General features: G+C 43.3%; 1 protein-coding gene across 1 annotated transcript in view; it reads left to right on the top strand.

Moving 5' to 3' along the window:
• The window catches only part of LOC145394538 (RAD52 motif-containing protein 1-like), a 48,903-nt gene that overhangs the window by 27,140 nt on the left and 1,621 nt on the right, over positions 1-20,142 (top strand). Inside the window, exon 6 of the mRNA XM_080268373.1 lies at positions 14,145-14,289. Coding sequence (XP_080124499.1) covers positions 14,145-14,289 — 145 coding nt within the window. The remainder of the gene's footprint in view (positions 1-14,144; positions 14,290-20,142) is intronic.

The following is a 20,142-nucleotide window of genomic DNA, read 5'->3' on the forward strand; positions in this document are numbered from 1 at the left end:
TGAGAGTCCTCTCAATGTCAGGAGATGCAACAGCTCCCTGAACTTCTTCCAACCACTTCTCACCCTAACCACAGAGGTAGCTCCAGCCCCACATCCAGCACACAATATGTCTTCCAAATAACAAAACTCTTCCACACACTCAAGAGACACACCAGTGAGTTCAGTCCTTTCACACCTCACAATCTCCACCTGCTCTCCCCAACACACCATACACATAAAATCAGCATTATCTCACAGTCTACCTCTGATACCACTACATCTCTTGTGCACCCATTTATCACAAACACTACACAAGATGGAATTACTTCCCACACCCTTGTGGCAAACTGCACATGGCCACTCTCCCTCGTCTTTGACAGTAACGCCACCAACCCTAGATATCATCACTTTTGTTTTATCTGCATTTACCATTAAGCTATCCCCCCCTGGGGGTAGGGGGGTTTCAAGAATACTCCCCCAGTATCCCTGCTTGTCGTACGAGGCAACTAAAAGGGTTGGTGGTGGGTTAGTGCCCCACTCCGTAAAAAGAACTAACAAAACCAGCGAATAAAGCGCCTCGGACCAGGACGGACCATATGTTGACGACTAAGGAACGGACAAAGGACATTCTGAGGGTGGGAACATGGAATGTGAGAGGAGTGAATGATGAAGTGAAAGAGAGAGAGAAATTGTTCAGGTGCTTGAGGATGCAAGAGTGGATATATGTGGATTGACTGAAACTAAATGGGAAGGTGAAAGGGTGAGAGAATGGGAGTATGGTTTAGGAATATGTGCGGGAGTTAACGAGAGTGAGAGGGCAAGAGAGGGAGTATGTCTGATGATAAGCAAGAAGTGGAAGGAGAATATAAGAGAGTATGGAACAGTGGGTGCAAGGATTGTATGGGTGGGGATGAAAGTAGGTATACAAGCGTGGGCGATTGTATGTATGTATGCCCCAACAGAGGATCGAGTGGCAAGAGTGAAAGATGAGTTTTGGGCGAGAGTAGAAGCATGTATGGACAAATTTGAGAGGAGCGAGAGAGTGCTTTTGATTGGAGACATGAATGGCAAAGTTGGGAATGTACGAGTGGATGGAGTGGTTGTTCAGTGGGGTGTGCCAGCTGACATAGATGGGAATGGTAGTGCTTTGGTGGACATCTGTGCTGGTAAGGGGTTGGCAATAGCCAACACCTACTTTCGACACAAGATGATCCATCGGTATACATGGAGAGTAATGAGGAGGATGGATGGTGAACTTGTTGAACGAAAGGGAATGATAGACTATATGGTTGTGGATGAGCGAATGAGAAGACAAGTGTTGGATACAAGAGTGTGGAGAGGGTGGGGGAATGGAGTCTCGGACCATCACTTAGTGATGGCCAAGGTAAAGCTGCAAAGAAAATGGTTGAGGAGACGAAGGGGAAGACAGGAGGAAACAGCTCCTGTGAGAAGAGTGGAGAATTTGCAAGATAGTGAGAAAATGGCAGAGTATAAGAGCATAGTGGAAGAAAGATTGGGAAGATATGAGCTAGAGCAGATGGAAGGGGTGGAAGACATATGTAAGATATTTACGGAAGAGATAGGTGCAGCATGTTAGGTGGTTTGTGGAATGAGGAGGAGATGCAAGGGTGTGCATGGGACAGCATGGTGGAATGATGAGGTGAAACGAGCTGTGGAACAAAAGAAGAAGGCATATAGTGAATGGTTAGTGAGTACAGGTAGGGGAGAAGATGAGAGAGAGGAGTGAGAGGTATATGTGAGTAGGAGAAGGGAGGTTAAGAGACTGGTGAAGGAGAGTAAGAAGAAAGGGGATGAAGAGTTTGGAGGAATCTGAGTGTGAAATGGAGGGAGAGTAAGAAATTGTTTTGGAAGGAGGTAAAGAAAGTAAGACAGTGTGAAAGGGGAAGTAGTAGAGGAGTGAAAGATAGGAATAATAGATTGTTGGTGGAGAAGAGAGAGAAATTGAGGAGATGGAAGGAACATTTTGAGGATTTGTTGAATGTAGAGAGTGATAGCAGTGCGAGTATAAGTGGTTGGGGAATGGCTGACAGAAGAAGAGATGAGAGGAGGGAGAAAGAGATCAGGAGGACAGAAGTAGTGGAAGCAATGAAGAAGATCAAGTTGGGGAAAGCCCCAGGAATTGTTGAAGTGTGTGGTGAAATGCTGAGGTATGAGGGTGGGATTGTTGTGGAGTGGATATGGAAGTTGTGTAGATTGACTTGGGAAGAGGGAAGGGTTCCAGAGGACTGGAAATCAGGTATAATTGTTCCTTTATACAAAGGAAAAGGGGAGAGAGAAGTATGTGGTAATCATAGGGGTATTTGCCTTCTTAGTGTGACTGGTAAAATATATGGTAGAATACTCATTGATAGGGTTAGGCATATGACAGAGGAGCTAGTTGGAGATGAACAAGGGGGATTTAGGAAGGGAAAAGGGTGTGTAGATCAGATATTTGTTCTAAGATGTTTAGTGGAGAAGTATCTAGAGAAGGGAAAGAAAGTGTATTCTGCCTTCATGGACTTGGAGAAAGCTTATGACAGAATAGATAGGCAAAGTATGTGGAAGGTATTAAGAATATATGGAGTGGATGGGTAATTGTTGAATGCTGTGGAGAGTATGTATGAAGGAGCTAGGGCTACGGTGCGAGTGAATGGTGAGCTGAGTGAGTTCTTTGATCTCAATGTGGGACTGAAACAAGGTTGTGTGATGTCTCCATGACTGTTTAATATATACATGGATGGGGTTGTAAAGGAGGTGCAGGGTAGGGCAGTGGATGTGGGGATGGCTCTAATGAATGATGGTGAGATTTGGAAGATTGCGGTGTTGCTGTTTGCTGATGATACAGTATTGTTGAGTGAAGATGAATGGGAGTTGCAAGGTTTGGTGAATGAATTTGGGACAGTGTGTAGAAGGAGGAAGCTGAAAGTTAATGTAAACAAAAGTAAAGTTATGGTGTTTGAGAGGAATGAAGTCACAGAATGTACAGTGAGGTTGGATGGTGAGGATATGGAGAGTGTGAGTGCATTCAAGTACTTGGGTAGTGTGATGAGTAAGGATGGAACTTTGGGGGATGAAGTGCGTGAAAGGGTACAGCAGGGAAGGAAGGTTGTTGGTTCACTGAGAGCAGTGATGAGAAATAGGGAGGTGAGTATGGAAGTTAAGAAGTCACTTCATGATAGTATTGTGATCCCTACCTTGTCGTATGGAAGCGAGGCGTGGACCTTGCAAGAGGGGAACAAGTCAAGAGCGAGAGCAGTGGAAATGAGTTCCTTGAGAGGAGCATGTGGAGTGACATGGAGGGACAGGTTGACGAATGAAGAAGTGAAGGAACGTTGTGGGGTGGATATGGATGTGGTTGAGAAGATTAGGAGAAATACACTGAGGTGGTTTGGACATGTGGAGAGAATGGAGAATGAAAGACTGACTAAGAGGGTGTATGTAGGTAAGGTGGAGGGAGGGATAGACCGAGGATGAGGTGGAGGGATGGAGTTGAGAGGTATATGAGGGAGGGGGGTGTGAGTTGGGGGGAGGATAGTCAAATGGTGGGTGACAGAGCGACTTGGAGGCATTTTGTCTGCGGCATCACTTTGCGGGATTAGGGCGTCGGGCTATAGATAGATAGATAGATAGTCCATTAAGCCCTTACACCCCATACCATCTCTCCACTTCTTAAGTCTTTCCTCCACCTCCTTTTCATTCTCTGCAATCAACACCAAATCATCAGCATACTACATCTCCCATGGGAGTCCAATTCTGAAGTCATGTGAGAGGGCTTCAAGTACCATGATAAACAACATGGGACTCAAAACTGACCCCTGATGCACACCAACATTCGTAGAAAACTCATCGCTCAAATCTGCATTCACTCTCACCTGGGTGTGAGCACCCACAGGCCTACATGGCCATAACCCCACCAGCCACTCCTCCAAACCAAGCTTTCTCATTGCCCACTTCACCACCTCTCTAGGGACTCTGTCAAAGGCTTTTTCCAAATCAACAAAAACAAAATACAGATCCCTTTTCTTCCCAATATATTTTTCCTGAAGCTGTCGGAGAATGAATATGGCATCATTGGTCCCCCTGCCTGGCATAAACCCAAACTCCATCTCATCAATATTCACTCTTTCTCTAATCATACCTTCTAGAACTCTTTCCATTACCTTCATTATCTGGTCTAAAAGCTTTATACCTCTATAATTTCCTCTATCCAGGGCATCACCCTTCCCTTTATACACATTTACAGTTACACTCTTCAACCAATCATCTGGGACAACACACTCATATATAATCATATTTTTCAGGTCAGTGACTAAACTCACCCCTATATCTCCTGAGGCCTTCAACATTTCGGCAGTCAACCCAGATACACCTGCTGCCTTCCCCACCTGCGTCCTGCTTATTGCCTCACTCACAGTAGCAGTGTCAATCAAAGGCCAAGGGCCAAACACTGGATCTGCAGGCTCCAAACCTTCTCTGTCCCACTCAAACAACTCATTCAACAATCAGCTATAATGCTCTCTCCATGCATCTTTAATATCCTCACTGTTCACCACTACCCTTCCTTCATCATTCTTCACACACTGCTCACCTATAATATCCCAATTATCCCTCTTCATCTGATTTTCCACCTTAAATATTTTTCCTTTCCCCATGATTTAGGTTATCAAGTAAAAGTCTCTGTGACTCAGACTTTGCCCTGTATACCTCTCTTCTTGCCCTGTGCTTGGCAGCCAAGTATTCCTCCTTGCTACCACTCTTCTTCCATTCCCGGAAAAGCCTTCTTTTCTCTTTAACTGCAGCTTCTGCACCCTCATCCCACCACCAAGTTACTTATGTCTTGGTGGTCCTGTCGTCCAACTGCATATTACATCAGTAACTCTCAAGAGATTGTTCTTGAGGGCTCTGTCTTTCATTAACGCCTCTGTCTACAGCTCCCTGTTCAGCCACCACTCTCCTCAACTCACTATAGAAGGCATCCCTTACTACTTGGTTTTTCCAGCTTCCATATTTTCCTCCTAGGTACATAAGTCCTCTTTTTCATCACTCGTTCTTTAAGCACCTTTATCACAAATCAATAGTTTGTGCTGCTACACACACTCCTCACTTTCTATAACTTTAATATGCACCGGGTATATATATATAGGTGATAACGCCCATCATCCACTCACTCAATGTAGAGGTGCCATATGATCTCTACACTGAGTGACAAGCCAAATGGTTTCCTGTACCCAGGAAACCATTTACTACGCTGGGTGGTAACCATATAACCGGAGTTTCTGGCAGGGTTAAGTGTCCCCCAGATTCCCCTATCCAAAATCACTTAATCATGGCAGTTGTTTCAGAGAGCCTCGGAGGGCCCAATACCTCCCCAGGGCCCCAACCAATGGGCAGACTCGCATGGCCATGTGGAATGTGAGAGGTGTGAATGAGGAGAGCAAGAGGGTGGAAGTGGTGAATGTGTTCAATATATGCCGTGATGGCATTGTGTGAAACGAAGATGAAAGGGTGCGAAGTGGAGGAGTGGGAGGGTGTGAAATGTGTAAGATCGGGAATGAATGGATGAGGAAGATGTAAGGAAGGAGTTGTTTTGTTGATGAATGAGATGTGGCAGAGTGGAATGAGAGACTACAAATGTGTCAGCTCGAGGTGTATGTATGTCAAGTTCAAGTTTGAGAAGGTGAGAGTGGCAGTGATTGTAGCGTATGCACCATGTGAGGACAGGAATGAGAGAGAGAAAGACAGGTTTTGGAATGAGCTGGATGAAGCAGTGGGAGAAATGCCCAGGAGCTATAAAGTGATTGTGATGGGGGATATGAATGGAAGAGTAGGCACTGATCCTGAGGATGACATAATGGGTTGCTGTGGAGTACCAGGAGAAAATGATAATGGGAAGAGACTAAAGGATATGTGTCAGGAGAGGAGGTTGTGCATTTTTAACTCGTGTTTCAAACACAGAGATGCACATAAGTATACATGGTACAGAGGAAACAGGGATCGTGTTGAAAGAAGCCTGATTGATTACGTGCTCGTAGAGAGGTCGATGATGGGAATGGTTGCTGATACAAGGGCTGTGAGAGGACGATGTGGAGGTCTGTCAGATCATATGATTGTGGTATGCAAGATCAAGCTGAGAGAAGTGAGGTGGATCAGGAGAGAGAGAAGCAGTCAGGGAGAAAGGCTGAAAGTTGAGAAGCTAAGGATCAAAGAAATGGCAGATGAATACAGGACCAAAGTAGAAGACAAGTTAGAATTACTGAATTAGAATAAAATGGATCTGGACAGACTGTGGAATGCATATAGGGATTGCTTAGTTAGGAATGCTAAAGTGGTGTGTGGTGTGGCAAGAGTAACACCAAAGAAGAAAGGTACGGCATGGTGGGATGAGGTAAAGAGAGCGGTGGAGGAAAAGAGGAAGAAGTGGCTAAAGTGGTTACAGGAATGGGGTTCTGTTGAAATAACTAATATGTTGAGAGCAAGAAGCACGTAAAGAGAGTAGTGAAGAGGAAAAAGGAAGAGGTAAATGAGGATCTAGGAAGAAAAATGAATACGAACTACTCTGAAAATAGAAGGTTATTCTGGAAAGAGGTGCGGAAATGTAGAAGTGAAAGCAGAAAGAAATGGGATGGTGTGAAGGATGCAGGTGGTAGATTATTAACCCATGGAGATGAAGTAAGGACCAGATGGAAAGAATATTTTAAAAGCCTGATGAATGGGAATAGAGAGAGCAGAGCACCTGTAAACATGATTGTGTTTTGGGGGTGTGCAGAGAAGGAATGCAGTGCTAGGAGACGTGACACTCGCGGCTGAAAAATGGGAAAGCAGCTGGGGTTGATGAGGTGTATGCAGAGATGCTTAAGTGTAGTGGAGAGAATGGATTGAAGTGCTTGTTGGAGATATGTACAGTAAGAAGGCATGGATGAGTGAAACTGTGCCTGCAGAGATGGAAAAAGGCTGTGATTGTACTCCTGTACAAAAATAAAGGTGAACGAAGTGAGTGCAAGAATTTTCATGGCATAAGCTTATTGAGTGTGGTAGGGAAGGTATATGGAAGAATTATTATAGAGAAAGTAAGAGAGATATCAGAAGTCCTAGTGAGTGATGAGCAGGGTGGTTTTAGGAGTGGCAAAGGATGTGTGGACCAAATATTTGCAGTGAGACAGATAGTAGAGAAGGCTCGTGAGAAGGACCATAAGGTGTTTATGGTATTCATGGATCTGGAAAAAGCATATGACAAAGTGGACAGAGAAGGATTGTGGAAAGTTTTGCAAATGTACGGTGTAGAGGATAAGCTGCTAGGTGCCGTCAAGAGTTTTTATGATGGTAGTGAAGCATGTGTCAGGGTTAATGGGCATCTAAGTGAATGGTTCACGATCAGTGTGGGCGTGCGACAAGGTTGTGCGATGTCCCCATGGTTGTTCAATGTATATATGGATGGGGTGATGAGAGAAGTGAAAACACGAGTAATGGAGAGAGGGATGGCATTGGTAATGAATGGTGATGGATGGAATATCTCGAATTTGTTGTATGCTGATGATGCAGTACTGCTTGCTTGTACTGGACAAGAACTTGGTAGGCTAGTGCAGAGTTTTGCTGATGTCTGTAAGCATCGTTCCTTAAGAGTAAATGTAGAAAAGAGTAAAGTGATGGTTATTGAGAGAGAAGGTGACTCCCAGTGCAATGTAACAGTGATTGGAGTGAGACTGGAATTGGTGAGAGAGTTCAAATACCTGGGTACAGTGATAGAAAAGAGAGGAAAATGTGCAAAAGAAGTTGAAAGTAGAGTGACACAAGGAAGAAAAGTAGCTTGTGCAATGAAGACCTAGATAAGAAACAGAGGCTTGAGTGTTGTGGCTGCACGAGGCTTACACAAAGGAGGGTTAGTGCCAACTTTAACATTTGGATGTGAGACTATGGTGTGGCATGAAAATGAAAAGTCAAGAGTAAGAGCAGTGGAGATGGGACTGCTGAGGAATGTAGGTGGAGTACAGAGGGTGGATAGGATTCAAAATAATGTGATTCGTGAAAGATGCAGAGTGAGGAAGTCGGTGGACACAAGAATTGAAGAGAGTGTTCTAAGATGGTATGGCCATGTGGAGAATGGATAACAGTAGAGTGGTGAAGAAGGTATATCTGAGCGAATTCGAAGGAGGGAGGAGGTGAGGTAGGCCAAGGAGAAGTGGAGAGATATGGTGGATGAATGTGTGAGGAAGGGAGGTTTGGAAGTCAGTGAGGCCAGGGAACTGACAGGAAATTGAGCTGGCTGGATGAATTTTGTGAGGAGAAGTGAATGATCAGGGATTTTTGGCACCCCTTTTTAACGTGGCAGCGTCTGGATTGACTCTGTCAGATACAGTTATGTGAAGCTACAGAACGTGGTGAATGTTTTTGGCATATCCGATAGAGCCAGGATTCCGGGGGCTTAAATGATGAGTGAATGGAAGCGTGGCCCATTGGATTGGACAATTTTGGACTGTCTGGACATTGCTACTCCTCACCCTGCCCTTGGGTGGGAAAGGAGGTCCGGATGATGATGATGATGATGATGATATATATATATATATATATATATATATATATATATATATATATACACATATATATATATATATCATCAGCCATAACTAGTCCACGGCTGAACAAAGGCCTTCCCCAACCTTTTCCACGAATTCCTTGACTGAGCCAATCTTTGCCACGTTTTCCCTGCAAATTTCTCTATCTCATCTCTCCAACTCCTGTCTGGCCTTTTTCTGCTACGCTTACATTCTCTTGGTGTCCAGTCCGTCAGCCTCTTACTCCATCAGTTATCCTTTATTCTTGCTATATGGCCTGGCCACCTACATTTCTGTTATTTTATAACTTCTATAATATCTTTGACTTTAGTCTGCTCTTTCACCCAAAGTGATCATTTCCTAGCACTTAAAGATATTCCCAACATTGACTTTATCATTGCTCTCTGAGAACGGATTAATTTATTTTCGATCGATTTTGCCAGTTTCCAGGTCTCACAACCATACGTCATAGCTGGAATTATACACTCGTTATATACTTTTCGTTTCATACAAACTGGCAAGCTACTTTTCATAATGTCTCTATGTTTACCGAAAGCTTTCCATCCAATCGTAATGCGTTTTTTTTATTTCGCTATCATGATCATTCGTTAATTTTAGTATTTGTCCCAAGTAGTTGTACTCCTTAACTTCTTCAAGAATTTCATTGCTTATTCTGATAACGCTCTTTGGTGTCTGTGGATTAAACATTACTTTAGTTTTACTTTGGTTCATCTTCAGTCCTACATTCAGACTTTCTATGTTCAGGTCATTTAACATTTCTTACAATGCCTCCGCTGTTTCTGAGATTAGGACAATGTCATCTGCAAATCTTAAATGGTTTAGCTTTTCTCCATCAATGTTCACTCCTTTGTTTTCCCAGTCTGGCTTTCTGAAAATACTTTCTAGGCATGATGTAAATAATTTTGGTGAAATTGTATCTCCCTGATGCACGCCCTTCTCAATCTCAATTTTTTTCTGAGTCCTTATATAATTTAACAGTAGCAGTTCCCTCTTGATATATGTTTTCAAGCAGGTATACAATGTTCTCATTCACTGCTTGTTCTCGCAATGAAGTTATAATTGCTATGTGCTCCACTTAGTCGAAAACCTTTTCATAATCAACAAAACCTAAGCTGTCTGTCTATCTATCTATTGCCAGACGCCTCAATCCCGTTTGGGGTGGCCACAAACAAAGCGCCTCCAAGTCGCCCTGTCCCCCGCCATTTCACTGCCCTGCTTCCAGCTTACACCCCCCTCTCTCATATACCTCTCCACCCCATCCCTCCATCTCATCCTCGGCCTCCCCCTCCCTCTTCCACCCTCCACCTCACTCAAATACACTCTTTTCGTCAGTCTTTCACCCTCCATCCTCTCCACATGGCCAAACCACCTCAGTGTGTTCCTCATAACGCTTCCTATCACATCCACATCACAACGCTCCTTTATATCCTCATTCGTCAGCCTGTCTCTCCATGTGACTCCACAGGCTCCTCTTAAATAACTCATTTCCACTGCTCTCACTCTTGACTTGTGTCCTTCCAACAACGTCCAAGCTTCACTTCCATACATTAGAGTTGGTATCACAATACTGTCATGTAGTAACTTTTTCACTTCCATGCTCACTTCCCTGTTTCTTATCACTGCTTTCAAGGAACCAGCAACCTTTCTTTCCTGCTGTACCCTTTCAAGCACTTCACCCTCCAAACCTCCATCCTTACTCATCACACTACCCAAGTACTTAAACGTACTCACATTTTCCAATTCCTCACCATCCAACCTCGCTGTACATTCACTGACTTCACCTCTCTCAAAGACCATCACTTTACTCTTCCCTACATTCACCTTTAGATTCTGTTTCTTACACACTCTCCCAAACTCATCCACCAAGCCTTGCAGCGCCCCTTCGTCTTCACTCAACAACACAGTATCATCTGCAAACAACAGTACAGGGTGTTTTCAAACACTATCCTCTCTCACCAGGGGCACTCCAACATCCACTACCCTACCTTGTACCTCTTTTATTACCCCATCCATGTACAGATTGAACAACCATGGAGACATGACACATCCCTGTTTCAACCCAACTTTCAAAGAGAAAAATTCACTTAGTTCATCATCCACACGCACTGCAGCCTTCGCACCATCGTACATACTCTTCACAGCATTCAACAACTTCCCATCTACTCCATATATTCTTAACACTTTCCACAATCCTTGTCTATCCACCTTGTCATATGCTTTCTCCAAATCCATGAAAGCCGCATACAACTTCTTTCCCTTCTCTAGAAACTTTTCCACTAAAGATCTAAGAATGAATATCTGATCTACACAACCTCTTCCCTTCCTAAAGCCTCCCTATTCTTCTCCAACTAATTTCTCTGTTTTTTCTCTAACTCTGTTATTAAGTATCCTACCATACTCTTTTCCTATTGTACTAAGAAGACAAATACCCCTACGATTACCACACACTTCTTTTTCCCCTTTTCCTTTGTACAAGGGAATAATTATACCTGACTTCCAATCCTCCGGGACTCTACCTTCCTCCCAGTCCAATCTGCACATCATCCACATCCATTCTACTGCTATCTCTCCCCCATGCTTCAGCATTTCACCACACACTCCATCAATTCCTGGGGCTTTCCCTGATTTAACTTTCTTCATTGCTTCCACAACTTCTATCCTACTGATTTCTTCCTGTCTTCTCACCTCCCTCCTTCTCCCAGCCATTCCTCAGCCACTTATACTCGCATTACTTCCATCCTCTATGTTCAACAATTCCATAAAGTGTTCTCTCCATCTGCTCACTTTTTCTCCCTTCTCCACTAGTAATCTACCATTTTTATCTTTCACTCCCCTGCTAACCTCACTTCCACCCTGTCTTACTCTCTTCACCTCTTTCCAGAACATTTTCTTACAGTCCCTCCACTTTACACTCAAATTCCTTCCAAATTCCTCATCCACTCTCTTCTTACTCTCTCTTACTAATCTTTTCACCTCTCTCTTTCTTTCTACATATAACTCTCTCTTCCGCCTCTCAACTTCTTCCACGCCCCTATTTCTCGTCCATTCATTGTATGCTTTCTTCTTTTGTGCCACAGCCTGTCTCACCTCTTCAGTCCACCACGCTGTTCCTTGCACCCCCCTCCATCTTCTCTTCCTCCCACACACCACATCACATGCTGCACATATTTCTTCTGTAAATATCCTGCACACACCTTCCACATCCACCATCTGCTCCAATTCATATTTGCCCAATCGTTCCTCCACTTCTCTCTTATACTTTGCCTTTTTCTCATCCTCTTGTAATCTTTCCACTCTCCTTGCAACTACTCCTTCCTCTCGTCTTTCCCCTCTTCTATTTCTCCATCTTACTTGGATCCTAATTCTGGCCACCACCAAGTAGTGGTCAGAAAGTCCACTCCCCAAACCTCTATAAACTCTTGCATCCATTACACATCTTCGCATCCTTTCATCCACACATACATAAATAAAATAACTATTGCATTACACCATGTTTTAGGAATTTTCTTCTGTTTTATACAGTGGGTAAATATGTGAGCAAGCCTATTTTGTACTTCTTCTCCTGCATCCAACAGTAAATCTGTTACTTTTCCATCTTCTCCTGGAGCCTTCCCTCTTTTCATATTTTTAAGACAAATATTTACTTCGTCTGGTGTTACCTCAGGTATTTCATTTGAGTCAACTGAAAAGTTAGCTATTGGATATATATATATATATATATATATATATACATCCTGTCCTCTTGTAATTATATCTTGTATAATGATTGTAATAGCTTTATTGTGGCCCCAGGTGCATCTGATCTCTAACCTGGTGGACTTCAAACTGAAGATGCCCCTCTGTAATCTGCCATCCTACTTTCTGGGGATAGGGAGTTGGGATATATATATATATATATATATATATTTTTTTTTTGCGAGGAAGAAGGAACCAAAGGCCATGAGCCCGCAGTAACAGTTCCCTCCAAGAGAAAAACAAAATACAATTGAGAGCCAAATTCAAGATCCGATCATTTTGAGATGCCTGGGCACACTGCGTTTGAAAGACTGGAGATCATAGGCAGCAGGAAATACAGACAGAGGGAGACAGTTCCAGAGCTGACCTGTTGCATAAATGAAAGACTGGGAGTAACGGTTAACTCTTGCATTAGAGAGTTGGACAGAAAAGGGATGAGAGTTTCATGCCAGACGGGTGCTACGCGCCCGTCGTAGAGGTGGAGGAATGCAAGCAGACAGTTCAGAGGAGCAGTGACCATTAAAGTAACGATAGAAAAGAGATAAAGATGCAACAGTGCGGCGAAGAGACAGAGGTTGAAGGGAGTCAGTAAGAGGAGGAGAGTTAATGAGACGAAAAGCCTTTGACTCCACCCTATTGAGAAGAGCTGTATGTGGGGAGCCTCCCCACACATGAGAGTTGTACTCCATACAGGGGCGGATAAAACCCCTGTATAGAGTCAACAATTGTGCAGGGGTAAAGAAAGAGCGGAGTCGGCTTAGCACACCCAATCTCTTGGAAGCAGATTTTACAAGAGATGTAATATAATCTTTCCAAGATAAGTCCCGAGTAAATGAAACCCCAAGCATGTTCAAGGATGATGCAGGATTAAGCTGAATATTATTAAACATTAGTGGGTATACCTGTGGAAGATTTTGTCGGGTTGATAGGTGTAAGAACTGAGTCTTAGATGCATTAAAGACAACCATATTATTTTTACCCCAGTCAGAGATACGAGCCAAGTCAGACATTAGGTGTGCCATAGCCTCATCCCTTGTTTGTTGAAGTAACTGTTGAGATGGGCGTTGCGGGAACCGAATGAAAAGGTGAAGGGTGGAGTCATCAGCGCATGAGTGGATAGGGTTAGATGTACAGCTTAGAAGATCATTGATGAATAAAAGGAAGAAAGTTGGTGATAGGACAGAGCCCTGAGGAACACCACTGTTGATAGATCTAGGAGAAGAACGATGGCCGTCTACAACAGCAGCTACAGAACGACCAGAAAGGAAGCTAGCGATGAAGGCACAGATAGAAGGATAGAAACCGTAGGAGGGCAGTTTGGAAATTAAAGTTTTATGCCAGACTCGATCGAAAGCTGGGCAGTGAAGGTGTCTTGCTCTTGAGGATAATTTAATTCAGCTGAGTCATAGGAGCATGAGAGTCTATCACCATTAACTCTGTTGCGATCAGTACAGCATAGATTACTTCTATCATGGGGTTGCTAATTTGCTTGTGCACAGAGGTAAGTTGGAGTAAAACTTCATATATTATAACTTAATCTTTTAGTTGTGGTCACAATTCAAGAGTGAGAGCTGAATTGAGTTGGTGAGAGAAGCATGTGGAGTTAAGTGGAGAGACTGTCAGACAGACAAATGAGGAAATGATGAGCATTGTGGCGTTGATGTGGCTTTAGAAGTACTGTACCTTGAGATAGTTTGTCTTGTTTGGGAATGGAAAATGAGTGATTTGGGGAGTGGACTGTATATGAGTGAGGTGGAGAGGGGAAGGGGGAGACTGAGGATGAAATGGAGGAATGGGGTGGTTAGTTATTTAAGATATATGGCTATAGATAGATTAAGGCATGTTTTCAACACCTTACAGATTTGCTTTCTACTCAGCAATGAAGACAGCATTTTCCAAGTTTATCATCATTAGGCTTGGAAATGGCAAAATTACTGCAGAAGTAGATACCAGCCAGTGTGACCCATTCCTCTATGACTCTGCACTGGATCATCCTGTGGTGAAAGTGAGTATTCTCTGTGTATTCAGTAGTGGCAATCCATATTATACCTCTTTTACACTGATTTATTAGATTAGTTAGCTGTATGTGACTATATACAGTAGACCCTTTTTCATCATCATCATCATCTGGACCTCCTTTCCCACCCAAGGGCAGGGTGAGGAGTAGCAATGTCCAGGCAGCTCAAAATTGCCCAATCCAATGGGCCACACTTCCATTCACTGATCATTCAAGGCCCCAGAATCCTGGCTCTATCGGATACACCAAAAACATTCACCACGTTCTGTAGCTTCACATATCGTATCCGACAAGAGTCAATCCAGACGCTGCCACATTAAAAAGGGGTGCCAAAAATCCCTGATCATGCACATCTCCTCACAAAATTCATCCAGCCAGCTCGATCTCCTGTCAGTTCCCGAGCCTCACCAACTTCCAAACCTCTCTTCTCACACATTCATCCACCATATCTCTCCACCTTCTCCTTGGCCTACCTCGCCTCCTCCCTCTTTCGAATTCGCTCAGATATACCTTCTTCACCACTCTATTGTTATCCATTCTCCACATGACCATACCATCTTAGTACACCCTCTTCAATTCTGGTGTCCCTTTATGTGCGGAATTTGCATCAGCAGATTTAAGTTTCCGCAGATCAAACGTATTTTAATAACTGTGCTATACACAGTAACTTAATTTGAAATTGGCATGCAACACGCACTTCTTTTGTTGTTACTGTTATAGTAGGACTCGCGTAAATTTGCGCCTGTGGTGTGGCCCGCACCTATGTACAGTGTTGCCACGTTTTCTATACTGTTATCTCTCTCTCTCTCTCTCTCTCTCTCTCTCTCTCTCTCTCTCTCTCTCTCTCTCTCTCTCTCTCCCTCTCTCTCTCTCTCTCTCTCTCTCCTGGCGGGAGATGTGAGCCACCCTGAGTACGTTTGATTCTTTTATAAGTTGTTTATAATTGTGCTTTCGTTTGTTAATTTGGTTTTGTTATATTTAGTGATATTTATCATTTTTTGTATATGGCGACAGATGACCTGTTATTGCAGTACCATGATTGATTTTCATTCATTCATTCTCTTTCCCCTTCCTCCATCTCTCTCTCAGCCTGACAGTGCCTCCACCACCACCACCCCCCATCATGCCGACAATGCATTCAACCTTGCCCCTCTCCTGCCTGCCTCTCTCTCTCTCTCTCTCTCTCTCTCTCTCTTTTATTGCAAGAGACATTTTGGATATTTTCTTTTACATATTGTATATATTGTAAATTTGACATAATTTCCACACCACCCCTGAGATCAAGGCCACCGACTGGGTGTGGAAGTGTTGCCGCTCGCGAGTGAATAATGTTTTTTTTTTTTACTTCAGTATTGGCATATACCTACTATTTTGTCCTACATATTAGCTTATGATTATAAATGTGATTATTCCTCGTCCTTAAAATTACGGTAAAAGCCAGTAAATGTGAGCATTTTTCCCTAGCAACACCTGTACAAGCTATGGTTGGGTCTATGGAGGTACGTACTTTATCTTAGGCCAGACTGGGTGTGTCAGTGTTGCCACTCACAAGAATTATATGAATTATTTCTTTTACTTTGGATATTGGCATATTTCTTCTTTTTTCAGGCTCATTCTCGTATATCCATAACTGTGATATTATTACCCACCCTAAAACTACGCTAAAAAACATTAAAAGTGACTACAATTTCTTTTAGCAACACTGTACAATATGTATGCCATGTTTCTGTGTTACTATATAAATATTTTATGCATAATAAGATTACTGTTGATTCATCCATCAAAATACACAAGTGTAAGTTTTATTCATCTGAATTTATCGTATTTGTGTTGCCTTGTACTGTACATAAATAGCGTCCGTTTCACATCACAAGTTGGGGAAATGTAGCACCATTGTACACAGGTGCGGGCCACACCACAGCTGCAAACTTAGGCGAGTCCTACTATAGCATACCTGCACCCACGGGCATTCCTGCCACTCCGCCAGTCTTACTGAAAACACCAATCAGTTCGTTACTTATGTCGTCGTTGCCCTTCCTGTATTTACAACTCTACTGTACTTCATTGTGTAAATGAAAAATTGCTCCCAAGAAACAACTAAAAGATAAAAGCAATCCTTCTAAACCAAAGAGAGAGCATAAGGCATTATCTGGCATCCTGTCAGAAGGGTCAGACTAGACTCACAGCTTACCTACAGTGCCACCACACATCTCATCACCTCACCACATTGGCACTGTAGGAACTGCACTACAATCGTCGTCGTCATCATACAGCAATCATCGTCATCTATGTAGCAATCATCATTGTCATATAGCAATTGTCATCATTGTACGGAGGTTATGAAGAGAGCCTTTGGTGAGTGTTAATATGTATTTGTAAGTAATCCCTCTACTATCCGACGTAATAGAGCCAAAGGCATGTCTGGAAAGTGGTCCCGTCCAGACAGTGGGCCCCAGCCTCCTGGACTTGTAGTTAAGGACCCTAACCCAGCCTAACTTTGAAAGCCACCTAAATAACTCCCTACCGGATATGCATAGCACCTATTTAAACCTATTAAGATCCCATTCACACAAATAATGGACATAACATATGACATAAATGAAAAGGAAACAAACTGTGAGGAATTAGAAGTGACTGTACCTCAGCAAGGGTACTTACAGCATGTCTGTGGCCGCGTTCTCTAAGGCTCTGGCAGTGGTGAAAATGCTCTTGAAGCATGTACAGTAATCCATTGTTGTGCTGCACTTACAGTAATTCTTTGCACTGTGAGTTACAATTGTTTAACACTGCACATTGTTAATTGCACCATGCTAGTTTCAACCGCCAGTTTGCACTCCACAGTTAATCCTTTGCACTTTAAATTCTAATTTCTTAACACTGCACAACACTGTAAATTCCTGTGTGGTCTGGTGGTGAGGTATTGCAGTTTATTTACTGTTTATTCACAAAAAACGAGCACGTGTGGCATCCATTGCAATAAGCATACTCGCAATCAAAGTTAGGCAGTAACTGTTGGTGAGGGGGAAGCAGGGTTGCCAGATCGCAACTTAGCCACATTACCAAACTCCTCAATTTTCATTACCAAATTTAACTTTTCATTACCAAATTCGTAAAGCTAGCATTTATTCTTCACTAATTATATATACAAGTTGAAGTACATGTAATCACTCCCCTTATAATTAACAGCATGTTGATTATTATCACGCTATGTTGGCTAGCAGATTAATCGGAGAGAGCAGACAATCCACCATCTCCATCCTGTGTATCCTCATACATGTGAAAAATCTATCTATCTATCTATTCCCAGACGCCTCAATCCCGTTTGGGGTGGCCACAAACAAATCGCCTCCACGTCGCCCTGTCCCCTGCCATTTCACTGTCCTGCTCCCAACTCACACCCCTCTCTCTCATATACCTCTCCACTCCATCCCTCCATCTCATCCTCGGCCTCCCCCTCCCTCTTCCCCCCTCCACCTCACTCGCATACACTCTCCTCGTCAGTCTTTCACCCTCCATCCTCTCCACATGGCCAAACCACCTCAGTGTGTTCCTCATAATGCTTCCTATCACATCCACACCAAAACTCTCCTTTATATCCTCATTCATCAGCCTGTCTCTCCTTGTGACTCCACAGGCTCCTCTTAAATAACTCATTTCCACTGCTCTCACTCTTGACTTGTGTCCTTCCAACAATGTCCAAGCTTCACTTCCATACGTTAGAGTTGGTATCACAATACTGTACTGTCATGTAGTAACTTTTTCACTTCCATGCTCACTTCCCTGTTTCTTATCACTGCTTTCAAGGAACCAGCAACCTTTTTTCCCTGCTGTACCCTTTCAAGCACTTCACCCTCCAAACCTCCATCCTTACTCATCACACTACCCAAGTACTTAAACGTACTCACATTTTCCAATTCCTCTCCATCCAGCCTCGCTGTACATTCACTGACTTCACTTCTCTCAAAGACCATCACTTTACTCTTCCCTACATTCACCTTTAGATTCCGTTTCTTACACACTCTTCCAAACTCATCCACCAAGCCTTGCAGCTCCCCTTCGTCTTCGCTCAACAACACAGTATCATCTGCAAACAACAGTACAGGGAGTTTCCAAACACTGTCCTCTCTCACCAGGACCACTCCAACATCCACACGTCTTTATTACCCCATCCATGTACAGAGTGAACAACCATGGAGACATGACACATCACTGTTTCAACCCAACCTTTAAAGAGAAAAATTCACTTAGTTCAGTTCACCATCCACACGCACTGCAGCCTTAGCACCATCATACATACTCTTCACAGCATTCAACAATTTCCCATCTACTCCATATATTCTTAATATTTTCTACAATCCTTGTCTTTCCACCCTGTCATATGCTTTCTCCAAATCCATAAAAGCCACATACAACTTCTTTCCCTTCTCTAGAAACTTTTCCACTAAAGATCTAAGAATGAATATCTGATCTACACAGCCTTTTCCCTTCCTAAAGCCTCCCTGTTCTTCTCCAACTAATTCCTTTGTTCTTTCACTAACTCTGTCAGTAAGTATCCTACCATACACTTTTCCTATTATACTAAGAAGACAAATGCCCCTATGCTTACCACACACTTCTTTTTCCCCTTTTCCTTTGTACAAGGGAATAATTATACCTGACTTCCAATCCTCCGGGACTCTACCTTCCTCCCACGCCAATCTGCACATCTTCCACATCCATTCTACTACTATCTCTCCCCCATTCTTCAGCATTTCACCACACACTCCATCAATTCCTGGGGCTTTCCCCAATTTAACTTTCTTTATTGCTTCCACAACTTCTATCCTACTGATTTCTTCCTGTCTTCTCACCTCCCTCCTTCTCCCAGCCATTCCCCAGCCACTTATACTCGCATTACTTCCATCCTGTATGTTCAACAATTCCTTAAAGTGTTCTCTCCATCTGCTCACTTTTTCTCCCTTCTCCACTAGTAATCTACCATTTTTATCTTTCACTTCCCTGCTAACCTCACTTCCACCCTGTCTTACTCTCTTCACCTCTTTCCAGAACATTTTCTTACAGTCCCTCCACTGTACACTCAAATTCCTTCCAAATTCCTCATCCACTCTCTTCTTACTCTCTCTCACTAATCTTTTCACCTCTCTCTTTCTTTCTACACATAACTCTCTCTTCCGCCTCTCAACTTCTTCCACGCCCCTATTTCTCGTCCATTCATTGTATGCTTTCTTGTGCCACAGCCTGTCTCACCTCTTCAGTCCACCACGCTGTTCCTTGCATCCCCCTCCATCTTCTCTTCCTCCCACACACCACATCACATGCTGCACATATTTCTTCTGTAACTATCCTGCACGCACCTTACACCTCCCCCATCTGCTCCAATTCATATTTGCCCAATCGTTCCTTCACTTCTTTCTTATACTCTGCCTTTTTCTCATCCTCTTGTAACCTTTCCACTCTCCGTGGAAAAATCCGTTTGGTAATGTATTATGCTGATTCATTACCAGACGAATTTTTCATTACCAAATTGGTCCACATTTGGTAATGAAAAATACCAAATGGCAACCCTGACAGGGGAGGGGGGAGGAAGGAAAGTGTGAAGGGGCCATGATGTAAACAGCTGTTCAGTGCCGTGCGGCAATTTCAAATTACGGGTGGGGAAAAAAGTCGGATTTGGGGGGGGATTTTTTTCTTTTTTTGGGCCATTTTTGGGTTCCGAAGGTCCAGGCCCACAGTGTTCGGTAAGTGGGCTGTCCGGAAGGTGGGTGTCCGGATAGTACGGGGATTACTGTATTTGAAAGTATGTTTTTATTTTTTCAGGGATGTGCTTAGCGTATGTGGCAA

This window comes from Coenobita brevimanus, chromosome 27 (assembly GCF_032717465.1).
Source record: "Coenobita brevimanus isolate Jiangsu-jjx chromosome 27, ASM3271746v2, whole genome shotgun sequence".
In the NCBI taxonomy this organism is placed as follows: Eukaryota; Metazoa; Arthropoda; class Malacostraca; order Decapoda; family Coenobitidae; genus Coenobita; species Coenobita brevimanus.